Source organism: Pleurodeles waltl, chromosome 9 (genome assembly GCF_031143425.1).
Source record: "Pleurodeles waltl isolate 20211129_DDA chromosome 9, aPleWal1.hap1.20221129, whole genome shotgun sequence".
Lineage (NCBI taxonomy): Eukaryota > Metazoa > Chordata > Amphibia > Caudata > Salamandridae > Pleurodeles > Pleurodeles waltl.
The window spans coordinates 613,409,207-613,427,214 of record NC_090448.1 but is presented as its reverse complement, the minus strand read 5'-3'; the positions used below and the strand labels follow the sequence as shown (position 1 = coordinate 613,427,214).

The 18,008-nt window shown below is 43.8% G+C and overlaps 1 protein-coding gene and 1 non-coding gene across 2 annotated transcripts in view; one reads left to right on the top strand and one right to left on the bottom strand.

Annotated features, from left to right (window-relative positions):
• Positions 1–18,008, bottom strand: part of WDR62 (WD repeat domain 62) — a gene marked incomplete at its 5' end in the record, with an annotated part of 926,258 nt that overhangs the window by 699,621 nt on the left and 208,629 nt on the right. Inside the window, one exon of the mRNA XM_069207611.1 lies at positions 8,620–8,711. Coding sequence (XP_069063712.1) covers positions 8,620–8,711 — 92 coding nt within the window. The remainder of the gene's footprint in view (positions 1–8,619; positions 8,712–18,008) is intronic.
• On the top strand, positions 6,436–6,553 carry LOC138260599 (small nucleolar RNA SNORA64/SNORA10 family). Its single transcript, XR_011198907.1, has one exon. It is a non-coding gene; the product is annotated as a small nucleolar RNA SNORA64/SNORA10 family (small nucleolar RNA).

Below are 18,008 nucleotides of genomic sequence, written 5' to 3'. Positions count from 1 at the left end.
CTTTTATTTTTATTTTTTTTAATTAAGGGGGCCGGGCACACAGCCCCAAGACCCAAGCCTCTTTAGGCCTTGGGGACCCCATCCCCCAGGGCCTATCTTAAAAAGGGGAGAGGGCAACTTAGCCCCCTCTATGAGCCAATAGCTGCCCCAAGGACCCACTTATTTGTAGGGGAGGGGGCATGCGGCCACCCCACCCCTTCCTGGGCCAATTTCAGCCCCAGGATCCCAACCCCCGGGCATCCAGCATCATTATTAGGAGAGGAGGGGAGTCACTCAGTTCCTCTCCCCAGGCCAATTTCAGCACCCAGAGATCAGCGTAAATTTAAGGTAGAGGGGGCACACTGCCCACCCTTCCCCAGCCCATTTCAGCCCTGGGGCTCTTAGACGTAAAGGTTGGTGCCAACCATAGTGTTTTTTGGGGCAGTGGGGAGTGCCCCATAGCCCCAGATTGCTCCCCACATTCAGTGAGAGCTGGCATTAATCCCAGCCACAGGGTGCAGTTCCTAATGCTGCTCCCTCAAGGTGGGAGCAATATTTATATCTGTTTTTTCTACCTGCATCACTACAAGCAGGGAAACAGAGCTAAAGTCTGCCCCCAGTGAGCAGGAGCATTTTTAAAGCTCCTGCTGCTGGAAGCCAAATTGGGAGATTTAAACATACTCTCGCCAACTGACAGCAAACACAGGTTTCCCTGCCCGCGCTGGTGCTGGCAGGGAAAGCGCTATGGCCCGGGGATTAGCTCCAGGGGCCTTTGAAGATGGGAAGAGGGGGACTGGGATGGGGCGCCACCCCAGCACCCACACCCCACACCTCAAACCCAAATTTGTGAAATTTCAGCCACTGGGCTTTTTGAGGTTCCGGGAGGTAGCCACGAGCCCCCCCTTACCCATTTTATGACATTTCAGTCTTGGGATCAGGCTCCACTGAGCCTTTTGAGGCATGCAGGGCCGCATAGCCTCCCTCCCGATATAAGGTAATTATGGCCCAGGGGTGGTCTTCACCCAGCTCTGGGAAAGGCAGCCCCCTATCTCATTTATAAAACAGCCATGGTGGTAGGCTTCTCGGTCAATAAACCAATCTATAGGGCTAGGTCACAATTTTATTATCATTTTTTTCAATCCCACAAGAGTCTTGCAAGATTGCAGCATTTTTTGCCATATTATTTCCATTTTGGGGCTGGTGGGGAGGGGACTCGAAGTAGTGAGATGGCCAAAGGGGAAAGAAAGCACCCTGGGCCAATCAGAACGCTCTATTTTTAAAATTGTTGCTCCCGCAAGAATCTCGAGACTCTTGCAAGCCCAACTGCCTAAATATCTATATTTTATCACCCTTAATTTCTCAAAAACTACTTAACGGATTTAAGACAAATCCCAAAAATCTATATTTGTGGACAAACATCTAACTATCTGCTGAACTTGGTGTAACTCTCCGTTCAGCAGTTTTTGCTGTAGCCTGTCTTAAACAAAATCAATAGATTTTGGGATCCCCGTTTTTTTATTTTTTTGTTTTTTTTAAAATCAGTTCCCACTTGACGGATCACCCTGAAACTTTGCATGCACAACTTTTTTGAAAAGTTTCACAGAGATTCGGCAAAGGTGCCAAAGTTATAAAGCAACACAAAAAACACTTTTTCTATGTGAAAGCTATCCTAACTATAACTACCTAGTGGCGACCTCCACTAGGTAATATATCTATTATATACATAAAAATATACTATGGGGGTTATTCCAACTTTGGAGGAAGTGGTAATCCGTCCCAAAAGTGACGGTAAAGTGACGGATATACCACCAGCCGTATTACGAGTCCATTATATCCTATGGAACTCGTAATACGGCTGGTGGTAAATCCGTCACATTTGGGACGGATTACCACCTCCTCCAAAGTTGGAATAACCCCCTATATCTAATACATACACACACACACACAAAACCATGGAAATTCAGCAGTTATAGCTACAGTTACCTCAAGTAACTATGTTGCATGCCGTAATGTAACTATAACTGATTGCTCCCGCCCTGCAAAGTTTTGTCATTAATAATTTTACAACAACTCTTGCACTGATGTTAACAATGATGTCACAGAAGATGTTGTGACTTAGCAGTGCATGGCGAGGGCACAAGTTATAGTTACCTTAGGGAACGAGTTATAGTTACTTAAGATAACTAACTATAACGGCTGAATTTTCCATGGTTTTGTACGTGTAAAATGTGAACGTAACTATAACATCTCCAGAACTTTGTTTTTTAGTGAATTTCTAAGGTTTTCAAAATGTTTATTACTAACTATAATATCACTGTAACCTTTGTTGTTTTTAATGAGTTTCTAAGTTTTTTTTTTTTTTTTTTAAGTAAATTAATCTTTAATTACCGTATGTTAAGCCACACTCCGACACACAACCTGCAGCCAACCCCTCGCATGAAGCTATGTTCCCCCACCCCTTTGGCGGCGTGCAGCGGCGAGTTGGCCTCAGGACATGGCCTGGGGTAAGGTACCAAGAAGGACGCAGCACTCCGTGAACTCTCTAATAGTGTCAGTTTATTTAAATTTCACAATCGCACCACCAACGCTTTTCGACCTCAAAGTCTCTTGCTCACTGTAGGTGGTTTCCCCTTCTAATCCCCTTATATCTCTACTCTCATTTTGCTAATTAGGAGGCATTATGGGAGATGTAAATGGCACACTTAAAACCCATTTTTCCACCTTCCATTGAATACTGTCATCATTTTGACATCATCGCAATTGGGATCATATTGCACATTTTTCATAGTTCAAATCACTGAGCTAGTAAGATGCATATGTAACACAGGATAACATCTCTTTATGAACACTGGTGGTTCTTAAGTTATCAATTAACCTCCTCATATCTCTGTTTACAATTACACTGATTGGGTCCGATATTACAGCATGTGGTCTACTACCTAATGGATAGGCCCATGCACCCGCTCCCAATTGTCCTAAGCTCTTATATCTGTCTAGTACCTAACTCATGACAACAATGTTTACCTACTTCATTTCACCCTTACAGTATCATCAGTTTGCAATTTATACGGAAGGAATAGCGGAGGTATATCCCTAATCTACAGAACACAGATTATCAATGCCCTCAGTGACTTGCACCACCTTAGTATCTGCTGGGAGCACTGGTTGGGCCCTCTCGAGGACGATGGATGGAGATAAGCCTTGATGGCGCCTAGGACCATGAACATCTCCTCCCGACGGTGTATGATACAAATATATTATCTCTATGGAGCCTCTCTCTCTCCAGCCAGACTACAACATGCAGGACTCCTCCCTGATCCTACCTGCCCTTGTTGTTGTGACACCCCAGCCAGTTTCTACCACATGATCAGGTTGTATCCTCCGATTTAGAGGTTCTGGCCCACAGTGGTGGGAGAACTCTGAGGTGCTGGAATGGAGGTCCCACTCTCCCCTTTGGTGATTCTTTTTGGGGTCCTAGATAACTATCGGGCACAAGGGCCAATCAACATTTTCTGGGTACTTCTTTGTTGGTGGCCAAACACGATACTGCAAAACGCTGGAAGGCATCCACACCTCCCACCCTCTCCTACTGGCGCAGGAGGGGTGGAATGGTGTTCACAACAGTCTAGGATTGAGGAAATGGCTTGGACAGATACCTTAAGGTCTCTGTTAAAGCCCAAAAAGTGCTAGATTGATCTGCTGCCGTACTATTGACCTTTTGAATGGTAACTTAATAACATAGGTTCATCAAATAAAATATATGGAAGGTATATTCAGCAATTAGTACTGGCTGGTAGCATACATCTCTGACTTTTATCTGTGATTCCATCATACTTTCTCATTAACAATCCTTATGTCAACACGTAGAAAAAGCAATTTGCAATGTCATAGTGAACATAAATAATATTTCATTGTATTATAAGTATACAAAAAGTTTGTCTTTTTTATGTCTGTTCAGCACCTTCGTTTTCAGTATAATAATGTATCTGAATTCAAGACGTCTCAGTTTTTGAGTTCAATTGCTACCAGGGTCACTTGGTGGGATCATGTCCACTCCATAATATCTCTTTGTTCTCCAGCTGTTGTCTTGGCATTGTGCTACATGTTTGGCTGTTGCATGTCATGTGTGATGTTTCACTGCTTGTATGTGTTCCAGCATCCTGTTTTTTACCATACCTGTTGTACTCCCAACATATCGAAGACACAGGCACATTCAATTATATAAAGCACATACTAAGAATTGCAGGTTATTCTGTTTTTTATTGTAATTGTATTTTGTTCTCTGTACATAATGTTTTTCATGTTTATTCCAATCTTGCACGCTTTGCAGCTGCTGCATTTGAAGAACCCACTCTGTCGTTCCTCCAACCAGGTTTTGATCCGGTGGTCCTGAAAGTGATTTTAACTAGTTTATTCTTAAGTGACTGTGCTTCTCCGTATGGTATCTGTGGGTATTTCCCCAATAGCGTGACACTATCAGGGTTTTTTAAAAACTAAATGCCAATGCTTAAATAAAATACTTTTTTTTTGTGCTTTCTTTGCTATAAGTCAGTATCAGCTTTGGGGTTTCTGGATCTTATATCTGTTGGATGAGCATGTGAACTGCAAGCCTAGGTCATTTTCATTCAGGCTTTCGAAGAATTGCATGAACTCTTCAGTGTCACCATTCCAGAACAGAAATAAATCATTTGATGTACCCCAGCCATACTATTATTTTCTCTAGTGGTTTTTGGTTATGTCCCCCTGCGTACTCTTTCTCCCACCATCTCACTGTAAAATGTGTGTACTTTGGAGAAAAAGACATGCCAAGGCAGTTCCACACTGCTGGTGGCATATTTCATGGTTCAAAAGGAATATATTGTTGGTTAGGCACAACTCAATCATGGTTAGCAGCATCTTCGAATATTGTAGTTCTTACACATTTTGCTGCCTCAGGAAGTATGCACATGCCTTGAGACCCACCTCATGTTTTATGGATGTATATAGAGCTACTGCATCAATAGTCACTAGTGGATATAGGTCATTCCAACTTATGTCTGCTAATATGTGCAGAAAATCATCTGTCTCTGTTGTAGGAACTCAATGTATGAACAATGCGTGTTAGATAGAAATCTACGTAGATTGCTACTAAAAAAATAATAATAATTTGCATGATGCCAATATTGATCTACCGAGACAGTCACAAAGGGTCTTGTATATCTTTGGCAGGAAGTAGACTGTTGGTATAATTGGTTGTTCATTGATCATAAAGTTGTACTCCTAATCGATCAAGGTCATCTCATGCCATTGTTTCAATTTTTCATCGAGGATAAGTGTCATTTGGTTAATGGGATTTTTATCCAACATTTTGCTGTTTGTTGTATTGCATAACTGTCTGTGAGCCTCTTTCATGAAGTTTGCTTTATTAAGCAGGACCATATTGCCTCTATTACCCACGAGAAAAAGGGGGAGTCCAAAAACACTTTTTTCCTCATTCATTTTTCCACAGGAAAAACTGAACAGCAATAGCGGCGAACCTTCTGGACAGAATTACACCAAACTTGGCATAAAGGTAGGTCCTGGTCCAGAAAGTGACAATTTTTTTTTTTGCTTTGGTTGAGATCTGATTGGCTGAAAACATTTCAGCAACAAAGCCGGTGTCTTCAGCCGAGACTCAGAAAAAAAAAGAATAAAAAATATAAAAGAGTTCAGGGTACAACCCTCATAGGGCTAAAAAGCTTCTCTTTAAAAAAAATAAAATAAAAAAAAAAATACAGCAAATTTTCAACAGGGAATCCATGGAAAATATTTTTTTTAAAACATGCGCAGACTCCCACCCTTGTCTTTAAATAAGCCCCTGGTTGGGCCAGGTCCCAGGGGCACTTTTTTCTCTTTAATTGAAGGGGGTTGGGGTGCTTCTGGCCCCCTACAGCCTCGAGGACCACCACCCATGGGGCAAAAATGCTTTTGTAAAGTGGGGGAGGCCTATTCCACAGCCCTGGGGACCACCACCTCCCCGGGAATGAATAATGTAATAGGAGCAGGGGGAGGGGGTGGGGTCACAGCCCTCCAGCGCCCTGGGGACCACCACCCTGTGGGCAAAAATGCAGTGTAACGTGGGGGAGGCTCAATGGCCTCCCCCACAGCCCCGAGTAATACCACCTCCGGAGGGGCGAAATTACAAATAATTGCAGGGGGGTCCATTTTGGACTCCCTTAGGCTCAGCGATCACCACCTCCCCAAGGCTTCTAAGTTGGTGGAGGGCCGTGTAGCCCCACTCATTTAGCCACAGATGGCCCTGGGGACCGCCACACCCCAGGGCTGGCTCCTGCTATGTGTGGTGTGCCCACCCCCTGGATATAGCTGTTTGCTGTGCCTTGGCTGCAGCCTTGAAGCTGCAGCCAAGCCACAGCAAATGCTTCAGTATTTGACAGCGGAACCCGTCAAGCAAGTCCCGCTGTCAAAAACTGAAGCTTTCATCTCTGTCCCCTGCACGCACATTTGCGTGCAGGGGACAGAGATGAAAGGTTTGCTTCAGCAAGCACAGAGCTGCTACTTGAAGCATCTCTTTGGTTGCTGAAGCAATGAGACCACAAGGAAGGCCTTGAGGAATCCTTTGGGGCCCCAGACAAGGGCTTGTTTAAAATTAAAAAAAAAAAATATTAAAAAAACATGTAGGGACAGGGCTCCCCCATAGTCCCTGAAAGCCCATGAAGGGCAAAAAGAAATGAAAAAGACCTTCACACTGAGCGTTGAGGGTTCAAGACCAGTTTTTTTTTAATTTTTTTTTTACTACAAATGTTTAAGGCTCATATTGAAAGATAATCTTACTCTTTTTAAATGAGAAATACATTTTTCTTTTTAATTTGTCCAAAATTACCTCATTCTAAGTATGTCATATAAAAGCCCAAAAACATTTCCTCTCTCTCTCTTTCTCCCACTCACTGAGACACTTACCCGCCCACTCAAGACCTAATCACAGGCCCTCACGCACACACTCACACACCCACTCACAAACCCACTGACACCCTCATGCACTCGCAGATCCACACACACACTGTTGCATCCACAAACACTGATGTACGCACTCTCACTCCCAGATACACCCTCTCACACCCAGAAAGGCCAACTCCCGCCACCCACTGCCAAAGGGCCGAGCACAGAATGGGGTTGGGTGGATAGGGGTGCCTCAGGGTTTGGCGCATGCGCACACACACACAAGTTCTAATTATGCCAACATTTCCATTTTTGTTTTGCTAATAACTTTGGCCCTGTTTGGAGAATCTTCGTGGACACAGTAGTTTCCTACATGTTGCTCCCATCTGGCGGTAGCATTTTTAAATCTCCTGCCAAATGGGAGCAAACACTAAATTTGCTCCCAGTTGGCGGGAGATTTTAAAAATGCTCCGGCCAGCTCGGAGAAGACCTATGCTCTGTTTTCCTGCCCGCACTGATGCAGGTAGGGAAACAGAACAAGTATTACTTGCGCTCAGCGGGAGCAGCATAAATAGCTGCCCCCTCTGGGCAGGAGCAACGCTCGCTCCTGCACCATGTGGGGAGCTGGCTGGGGACTGTGCTTGGTGGGTGGTGCTGGGTGGGCTCCAGGGCACCCACCTATTCATAATGCAGGCCCTGGGGAACGGGGCTCTCTGTGCCAAAATAGGCCCAGAAAGGGGTAGGGCTCCCCTTTTAAAAAATGAACAGCCCTCTGGGATGGGGTTCCTGTGACCTATTAGAGCTTAGCGAGGGGGACTACAGAGCCCCCTCGCTTTTTAAAAAAAGAACTGTGTTTGGTCCCAAGGATGAGGTTCCCAAGGCAGGGGGGCTGCACGCCCCCTCACCATAGACTTTGGTTGCAGGGCCCAAGAAGACTTTGGGAGGGGAGCTGCCCGCCTACTCCCCTTAAGATTTTTGCCCCCTGGGTCCTTTTAAGGCTCAGGGAGGGGGCCACATGTCCACCTCCCATTAATATATATATTTTAGCCCCAAGGGATGGGGTCCCTGGGGCCTGAAGGACAACCCTATGCTGCGCATGTCAAAGGCCGTGCACAGTGTGGTAGCCAGCTGGCGGTTTGGAAACAGGGCCTGACAGCAGGCCAAGTCCTGAGGTTACCATCTCCCTCCTCCATTCTCCCATTTAGATGCGCAGCGTGGGATTGGCTGCCTGCAGGAAATCGGAGGCAGGGTCTGGCTGCAAGCCAGGCCCTGCGGCCAACTTCAGCCACACATGACCAAAGACGGTGCACAGTGTTGGATGCCTGCGAGGGGGCTAGCTGCAGCTGGGTGGTTTGACAATAGGCCCTGTTGCCAACCAAATTATGTGTACGGCTAAAGGGGATTTGGCTTATGTATGGTTATAATATATCACTTTATCGTTTAAAAAAAAAAAAAAACTAGAAGGATAAAGTGACTCTATAGTTAGGTCAATATCTCGTTGAAAACATTAACTGAACTAAACACAGAAATTCACCAGTTCTAGTTAGCAAAGGTAACTATTGAGCACACACCATGCACTGCTTATGATCTCACATATTACATCACTCATTACATATTCTGACATACTCTTTCAAGTACATATGATATGACAAACATTTAAAATGTCATTTTAGGTCACCTCTGTTCTGACATACATAAATTAACAAAGAAAATTCATATACAAACCTGCTTGAGTTTTGGAATATTCAAGACACAACACTTCACCATCATGAGCTTCTATCTTCAAAAACTCATCCATTAATTTTAAGTCGTGAATCCTGCAATCATATAAGTAGCACAGACTGACTGAAGAATTGTATGAACATCAGCAAAAGGAAGAAAACACAGCAAATCTACAAGCAACATAACACTATCAAGGCCACAAGTGATAGGTATGATCACTAATTTCAACAGTTTGTTTCCAACTTAAAAAGTAGAAAAAGAAATCTTAAAGGTTAAAAAAAAAAGCAAACGTTTGTAAATAATCTGCAAAATACACTTCTGAATTACACATGTAAGGACCCAAGCAAATAAACTGGCCACAACATTAAAGGATCCAAATATGTGTGTAGCATGGTCACAAACAGGAACAAAAAATGAAGGCTGTCTGGGCAGCAGTGAGCACTCATTTCCCTCGACAAATCAACAGAAACAAGAGCAACATAACAAAGAGGCATAGTTCAGAAGGAAGAAAAACTAAGACGTTGGGCACCTTTTGTAAAGCTCTTTCTGTTGTATAGTCTATACAACTAGATTGCCCATTTTTTGAATTTCCCTAAGTCCATACTGGATTGGGAACTTTTTCCTACCAAGGACTCCTATGCACCGACAAGTGGCACCATTGGACTCCCTGCCGCCCGACATGGCCTCCGAAAACGACAGTATGGAGCCATGTATAGGTGCCACCTGTGAGCGACCATCTGTTTTCATTCAAAATTCTCTTGTGACTTAAGATGGAGAACAGCTTGCAGGAGTGACAGTGTACTAAATCTAACTTGGGACCTTGGGAAAAATCTGGTATACAGAAATTGAACTGATTCCATATAGCTCACTGAACCCGTGCACATACGTAATTGAAATGAATCATGACAACTTAATGGTCAGCAAACTTAGTGCCCAACTGTGCATATTCTTACAGGGCATGCACGTCAGGAACAACTGTGGCAAAATAAAGTGTAGGAGGGAACATGTATGAGAGTCTTTTAAAAAAAAAAAAAACTAACACTAATTGGTGACTTAAGAAACAAAGATTGATTAGGCAAATCTTTAAAAAGTTTCAGTGCGCCAGTGACACAATAAACATCAGACGATTTGGCTTGAAGTGGGTCAAACAGGCAGTCTGCACCAGTCCACAAACGTCACCCAAGAATAAGAATAATTTGGTAGACATGAGCCAAGTCACAGGGATAACAATCACTATCTCTGCTCTCAGATAAAAACTAAATCTGGTTGTTGCCACTCAATCTCCGCACAAAGAGGTGTAGTTTGTTAAGATTCAGAGCAGGATCCCGCCTTGTGGAGATTGGAGGTCTTCCAGAAAAGGTAGACAACCTTGCGGACAAACGCTCAGGCTCAGCAAGTGGTAAAACCACACCCGCCTGGTCAAATCTGAGGCTACTCATAGTCGAATTTCATCCCTCCCAACCTTCTTCAGAACTCAAGCCAGAAGTGGCGGAGGTGGGAAGACATTCAGGAGACCAAAGTCTAACTGCAGCCACAATCTTCCCCCAGGGTACCTGGAGGCAGAAACTCCAGTGCACAGTAACAGCAATACTAGCGTTCTTGGCGGTGGCAAAAAAATCTACCTAAGGCAAGAAAGATGGCTTGATCCACCTCTGGATGCAAGCGCGATTCATGGTCCGCCATATGAAATCTGTTGATCTTGTCCGCTCTGGCATTTAGCAACCTCACCAAATGATTGGTCATCATACACACCCTTGGAGGTACAGCCACCTCCAGAGATGCAGCGCTTCCTTATAGAGGATGGGAGACTTTACACTGCTCTGCTTGTTACAGTATGATACGGCGGTTGAATTATCCATCACAACCTTAACTGGTTTCCTCTATGGATGGGAGGAAAGCCGTAAGAGCCAACCCAATGGCACAAAACAACAGAAAACTAATAAGATTCCTTTGCTACACTGTGAACCACAGACCATTGAGCTCCTCCTCTCTCAATTATCTGCCACAATTCAGAGATGATTAATCCATTGCTACTGTGAGCTCAGGATGGGGTGGTGAGAATGGCCTACAACAGGTCAGGTCGATTTCAGCCAGCCACTATCAAAGGGCCGAAGCTGCTGCTTCCACCATAAATATGTTTCCCAAAAGGTAACCCAAGTACTGCGTTCGCTGCAGGCAGACGTTGCAGTGCAGACCCTGCATATGCCAACAGGCATGAAGGACCAATAGGATGCAGGAGGCCAGGCAGCCTCAGAACCATTCGTACTTGAACCCAGGCCCAAGTTCAAAGCATTGGGATAATATATAAACTAAATATACCAGACTCTGCAGGGTGACAGCTGTCTTCAGGTGGTCCACAACAGAACAGCCAGGCCAGCCTACAACAGTTAGTCACTGAGATATGGGAATAGGTGTATCCCAAACCCGTTTAGAAGGGCTGCAACCACAGCTATCACCTTTCAAAACATCCAGGAAGCTGAAGTGAGGCCGAAGGGCAGAATGGTAACTAAACATGTTCCAACCAACATATTACGACTCCACTGCTAACCAAAAGGAAGAGTCTGCAGAACTGGCACATGAAAGTAACTATCTGGCAAGTTCAGGGACATCATCCAGCTACTGGAGCCAGAAAGGAACAAACCTAACTACAGTCAACATTTCAAACTTGTCCTTCAGAAAAAAGTGTTCAGAAACCAAAGGTCTAGTAAACTGGCTGAGTCCTCTGTCTTTTTTGAGCACCAAAAAGTACTGGGATTAACATCTCCTGCCCTAGTCTGTCTCCAGGGCTCTCTCTAATGCCCCTTTGCCCTGCAGTGACTGAACTTCTGGAGCAAAAATAGAGGCATGATCTGCAAATGTCCAAACACAAAGAGGTGAAACAGAAAGGGTGCAGAGGTAGAAGAGAGGACATAACCATACTTAACAATGGCAGCACCCACTGGTCTGAGGTACTGCACACCAGGAATGCAGGTAAAGAATTCTGCTTCCTACTGGCCCCTCATGACCATCGGAGGATAAATACTAGTTGCTTTGTTGCAGTCGTGGCTGATGGATCCAGACTTTTTAACAGTGCCTCCGTACACTGAGAGGTGCCGTTGTGCTGCTCTGCGCAGACTCAATACCACCAAGGAAGTGACTGGGCGCAGTCGCACATAAGAATTAGCCCTGAGCACGGACGTCTTTTTCTTTTCTGCATCCTCTGACGCAGAGTGGGAATAATTGTTGGTAACACTGTTCTTAGAAGCTTTTTAAATGTTAATAAGAGGTCGTTCCACAGAACAGAGAGGAAGGAGACTAGGAAGGGATTAGCGCTAGATGGAGTATCCACCAGTGAGAGCATTACTGAAGGCACTTAACTTGTCCTTCTGATGGATTCTTCTAACCACGGAATCCTCACCTTACAATAGATATCAAAGCAATACCTCCAAAAATGGAGGATGTGCACCAAGTACAGGGAGATTCCCTGGGTGCCATCAGGCTTGTAGGAACACAATCTCTAGGTTTCACCAGTGACAAGTGAGGACCTGCGGGCATGGAACAGCATTGCTCTGAGATACCAATTTAAGACAATTCCATTGATCTTCTTCCCTCTGTGGGGAAATAGCAACTTTGAACCAGGCATGACTTTAAAGGTCTTGTGAACTGAAGGATGCAAGTCAGTGACGACATGTCAGCGAGGGAGTACGTTAAATCGTTCAAACAGACTAAGGTGGTCTTTGAACTCTGACAAAAAGAGTTAACTATATGCAGATGAGACGTTGGGTTACACAGCCAGGGGCAGAAGGGAGCGCCACAAAAGTACTTGCTTTTTTTGAAAAACTCCTGATATCTCACCATGACAACACCCATGCCGAATTCTACATTTATCAACTATAAATAAGCCCCTTATGAAAGAGAAACTCCCTTTTTAGAAGGCTTGGGAGATAAAATTGGAATCACCCCAAAGCAGGACTGATGGGATGACATAATGACAAACTAATAACTGTGCAAACCAAATGGGAGGTGGAGGGACTTCATACTGGCACCACTCACCTGGGAGACCTGGCGCTATGGGTCATTCTGATGGCAGCCTATGCAGGAGGGACTTGGGGAAATAGACCAACTGAAACATTTATTATCTGTATGCCCTCCGTTTTCTAATTTCTAGGGAGGGGTTCAGCAGAGAGGATAGAGTCAGCCATAGGTTCACAAAAAAAGGGAATACCTATAAGCTGCAACTTTAATGTAGCACCTCCAAAGTGGACTAGCCCATATACTCCAACAAGGGAAAATTATTTAACATTTGTTTTTGGCAGCAAAATAAATTATGGAGCTCTGATGAGCTTCAATGTCAAATCAATCCCTCTGCCCCCCACAAATGAATCATCCATGAACTCTTTTGGGGCACATGAACAGGGAAACCTGCCCAAGTCTGGACACTGGCTGTGGCAGCGGTTGGATAGAAGTGGGGAGGGGAAAATCATAAAGTTTAGGTTTTAACTGGTGGTTAAATATTTTTGCTTGAACAAATGAACATTAAATTAAAAACAACTGAAACTAAAAAAGGAACCAGAAATCTGGTACTGCATTTCCCAAAGCCAGGAGCCATATTTTATTCAGATGCCCCTAGCCCTACTACGTTTTTTTGTGCATTTGCAAAATACACCTCAGTTTCAAAAACCCTAAACCCTCTTGCCAAAGAAAAGGCTCAAAGTCAATTTGCCAATTCAAGACAAGGAATCTGGTGGACCGTAACCAACGGACCACTTACTCATTACATGAGGACGGTGTGTTCTGTGCAACGATCAATCCCGTCAGGCAAACAGAATTATTTATTTAATGAGCTCCAAAACTCCTTTCACTATGGATAGACACACAAGAAATCCACACTATTCATTTATAAAAAGCCTATTAAAATGAATTTCCTAATCTGATGCAGATAAAAAGTATAACAAACAAACAATAGTGGCAATAAATTACTAAGCAAAATATTACAAAGAACTAAAACATTATGACGGTGTTTCAGTAATTCATTACACTGGATGATGGAACCAGTCTTTGTTAACCAACCTATCCATTCTAGCCCCTAGCTAAAATGGCTTAGAACCAAAAGTGTCAATTTGAATTTCTAGAGGGGACCTCTAGCCCACATACCTTAAAGGAACAAGCCTATTTTGTACTTCAAGGCTTCTCCCACTCTCAGTTTTGGGGTTACCGAGCTGATAAGGCCATGCCGTCTTTGTGGAGTCAACAGCTCCTAAAAGTTATCCCATCTGAACCAAATAATGTTAAACTCTAGGATTTATTCTGCCCAATGTTCTGTTATGTTAAAAGGATTTGTAAAGCGCGCTTATCAGAGGGTATCTTGGCGCTGGAGTAGGTGAGTAGGCTGATCAGGCTGCTAGTCAAAATGCCAGGTCTTCAGTTTCTTGCGAAATTCGAGAAGGTATAGGAAGTCCTGATGTAGGGTGGAAGTTTGTTCCAGGATTTGGCATCAACGTAGATAAAGGAGCATCCTCCTGACTTGTTCCTGCAGATGTGGGATATTTGCACAAGGAGGAGTGAGGCTGAGGGCAGTTGCCTGGTGGGTTGGTAGAAGTTGAGGCAGTGGTTGAAGCAGGCAGGTCTGACATTGCGGAGAGCTTTTTATGCATGGGTAAGAGGGTTGAATTGGCATCGCTTCTAGATTGGTAGCCAGTCCAGCTCTCAGAGGTATAATGTGAAGGGCGCATTGTGGAGGATGTTGAGGATGAGTCTTGTGGGAGTATTCCAAGTGGTCTGGAGTCTTTGTAAGTGTTGATCTATGATGCAGACATAGGATGCGTCGCCACAGTCCAGCCTGCTGATAACGAAAGTCTGGGTGACTGTGTCAGGAGCAGGTGGAAATGACGGCGTTCATTTGTTTGGCCATTGAGAGTTTATTGTCCGTGATGAGACAGATTCTTTTGCCATGGTCATGGAGAGATCACAGGTTTCTTGGCTCCCATGGAGAGCTCTTGTTGCCAAAGATCAGGACCTGTGTTGAGCTTCACGCAGTTTCACATCATCCAGTTAGCTTTATTGGACGTGCAGGTGTTAAAGTTGGTCCTGGTGGAGAGGTAGTTGTCTGTAAGGGAGAAAATGAGCTGAGTGCAGTCTGTGTACAATAGAATGTTGATTCCATGGGATCTTGTGACGTAGCCGACTGTTGCCATGTAGATATTGAAAAGGCAGGAGCTCAGTGATGTTCACTGAGGGACTCTGCATATGAGGTTCCTGGGTTTGGTGGTGTAGGGCGGGAACCTGACTTGCTGGGTCTTGTCAGGGAGGAAGGAGGCCAGCCAACTCAGTGCATTCTAGAGCTGTGGAGTCTTGTGATGAAGGTGCTGTGGGTGACAGTGTGTAAGACTGTAGAGAGGTCAAATTGTAGGATTGCGGAGGTTTTTACTTTGTCCAAAATGGTCCAGATTTCGTCAGTGGCTGTGCTGAAAGTAGTTTCCGTGCTATGGTTATTGCAGAATCTAGACAGCAGGATATCTAGTAGGTGGTATTGTTTGAAAAGGTTGGAAAATTATTTTTTGATAACTTTCTCCATGACTTTGGATGGGAAAGGCAGGAGTGAGATGGGTCTGTAGTTGCTCAGCTCATTAGGGTCTTCCATGTCTATTTGGGTTTTTTCCTGAGGAGAGTTGTGATTTCTGCAGGTTTTCAGCTGTCCAGGAAGGTTTCACTGCAGATGGAGTGTTGATCATGATGGTGAGGTGGAAACTGATCTCATTTAAAAAAAAAAGTTATTTCTATTTGTTTCTTTTACTGTAAACCAATACAGCATTGCTTTGAAATTGGTAACAGTAAAACATAGGAGAAACAACAATCACTGTCATTCAGATGGTGGTGTTGTGCAGGATCATCATAAATGCACTCATGTTTATGTTAACATCATGGACAATGAAGCAATATATTACATGTAATAGCCAGCAGCAATATAAATCCTTTAGGGACCCACCATAGCCAAACATCCTCAATTTCAGCCTTGCTAGTATCACCCTTCCTCATCAGACTCAGTTACCCACTCTTACCCATCCCAGCCTTCAAATCTCTGTATTAAAGCCACCCATTTTTGAAGATCTTCAACTGCTTCATCATCTCGTCCACATTTTTTTAAGCGGAGTTCTTCCACCACTGACCATTCTATAACATATCTCTGCCAGCCATCCATAATGGCCCAGTAGACCCATCCAAGTAATTGTGATTCTTCGTTTAGCTACGAGTAATGTCAGCTGAGTGAACTTGTAGGTCATTTTCCTACCCTTGGGTCGCTTAATATCTTTCGGTAGACATGCTACTGGTTCTTATGGGATAGTTAAAGCGCAGTTGTAAAATAAATGATCTATTACTACGTCCCAAAATTCATGACCAGTTGGCATTGCCATGCTAAGTGCAAAAACGTTGCTGTTTGCAGACAGTCACTTTGTCTGTCTGGGTCAAATCTATGGAGGAGTATCGGTGTAATGTACGTGAAGTATAAATAATTAAAGTGGACAGGTTTGAACTGTGCGTTACAGGAAACTGTACAAGTTAGGGAGCATGACCTCTTCCATTGATTATCCTCCATGTGTGGTCCCAGGTCCAACTCCCATGCAGCACTTGCTGGAAATTCCACCCTTGGTCCATCTGCCAACATAGCTTTGTATAAGTGGGAGATCAAATGTTGTGTGTCACCTAGTTCAAGGAGAGTTCGGAAGAGTGAGGATGGAGTGGGAGGGGGGGGGGGGGTCCAAACTCAGGCCAGAGGTCTCATTCTAAGTCTACAATACTGCCATACATGAGAAAGTGACCCTCCCCCACCGCAAATGTGTCCTGTGCGGTCATAAAAGTGATAAGTCTCATTTGGTTAGAGGTCACCCAGCCCCCCTCCCTCCATGGTGCTTCTACATTGTGCAAGTACTATCTGGCTACGCTGTGTCTACCACCAGCCCAGATAAGGTCTGTGAGCATTGAATGCAGGTGTCTGAAAGTCGCCTGTGCCAAGTGAATTGAGGAGTGTTGTAGGGTGTGCAAGCAGGAGGTAAAAACAATCTTGGCCTCTGCCACCCAGGATCTCATCTCATTAACGTTATCTCTCCATTTCAAATCTGCAATGTGTGTCGAATTGATTTTGCCAGTAATGGGGTTTTTGATCTGAAAGGGAAGCTAACTCATGCAAATCATTTGCTTAATAGTCTTACTTAAAAATATAATTTCGCTAAAAATTATACATGCCCTGAACAAGACATCAGACCTCTGGATCTGAAAACCAAAAATAGTTATCTAAATATCTTTTTATTACTAATTTCCTTTCTTTGTAACCTTGCTATAAAGATGAGTCCATGAACTGGGGGGAATAAATCAATTTAAGATGGGTAATCAAAGTTACTGGGTAATTAAGCTTTTTAGGTTCATGTAACTAATAAAATGCAGAGGGGGACTGATCTGTCATCATGGTTGTTAAAACACGAACATTTTTTTAAAATATCTTTTAGGACTGGTTACTGGACATGCCCCACAACGCTACCCTTGTGACAATTGTGTACCTAATGTAAACAGAGCAGCTTCTGACGATTCACTGCTTCAAGTTGTAGATATTAATTGTCAAGTGAAGCAAACAAGCTAAAGTCATTCATCAGTTAACAGTATCGATAGACTTAAACTTGCAAAGGACCTTTTCCCAGAGAACATAATCAAGCAAAAGGTGTGCAGAGATGTTGACAGCTGAGTGTGCCCTATTTTAGCTCTGTGCAATTACTTGGTTGCAATTTCTGAACTTCAAGAGACAGTGTTACACTTTTAGTAAAATTATTGTCAATGCAATAAGAAACAAAGTAAACAATGATATTGCAGCAAGAGCCAAGTGTAGGTCCATTCTGGTTGGATATATCTATAAAAACCCCAACAACAGGTAAAAATCCATCTGTAATGTTACGTGGCTACAGACATGGATTGTTGTTGTGTTTCTTGGAAAGACAGAAAGGAAACCGCTCCTGCTTCAGGATCTAGACTGGGCTAATTTCCAGACGATACAATTTCTTGGATCAGTATCATTTCAACTGATCTAGAGTCAGTGGTGCACATAAGATTATAGTTGCAGAAGTAGCAATCGCAGATAACGTTGCAGCAGGTTCATTTGTTAAAATTAATGCTAGCATCACGCCTCGATCAGCACTGGAGGGTAGATGCTAAGCTAACTGACAGGAAGGGACAAAGGATTTCAACACAGCTGTACTATTTTTTAGGTGTTTGAAGGCATCTTGGTGTCCACTGTAGATCGTTGAACCAAATCAAACACACTCCTGCTTTTGTTCACATCAGAAAGTGTGGCAGGATTACAGTGCGTGTACTTTCTACCCCACAAACGTGGTCTGCGAGATGGTCCGAATACTGTGTCATTTATGTAT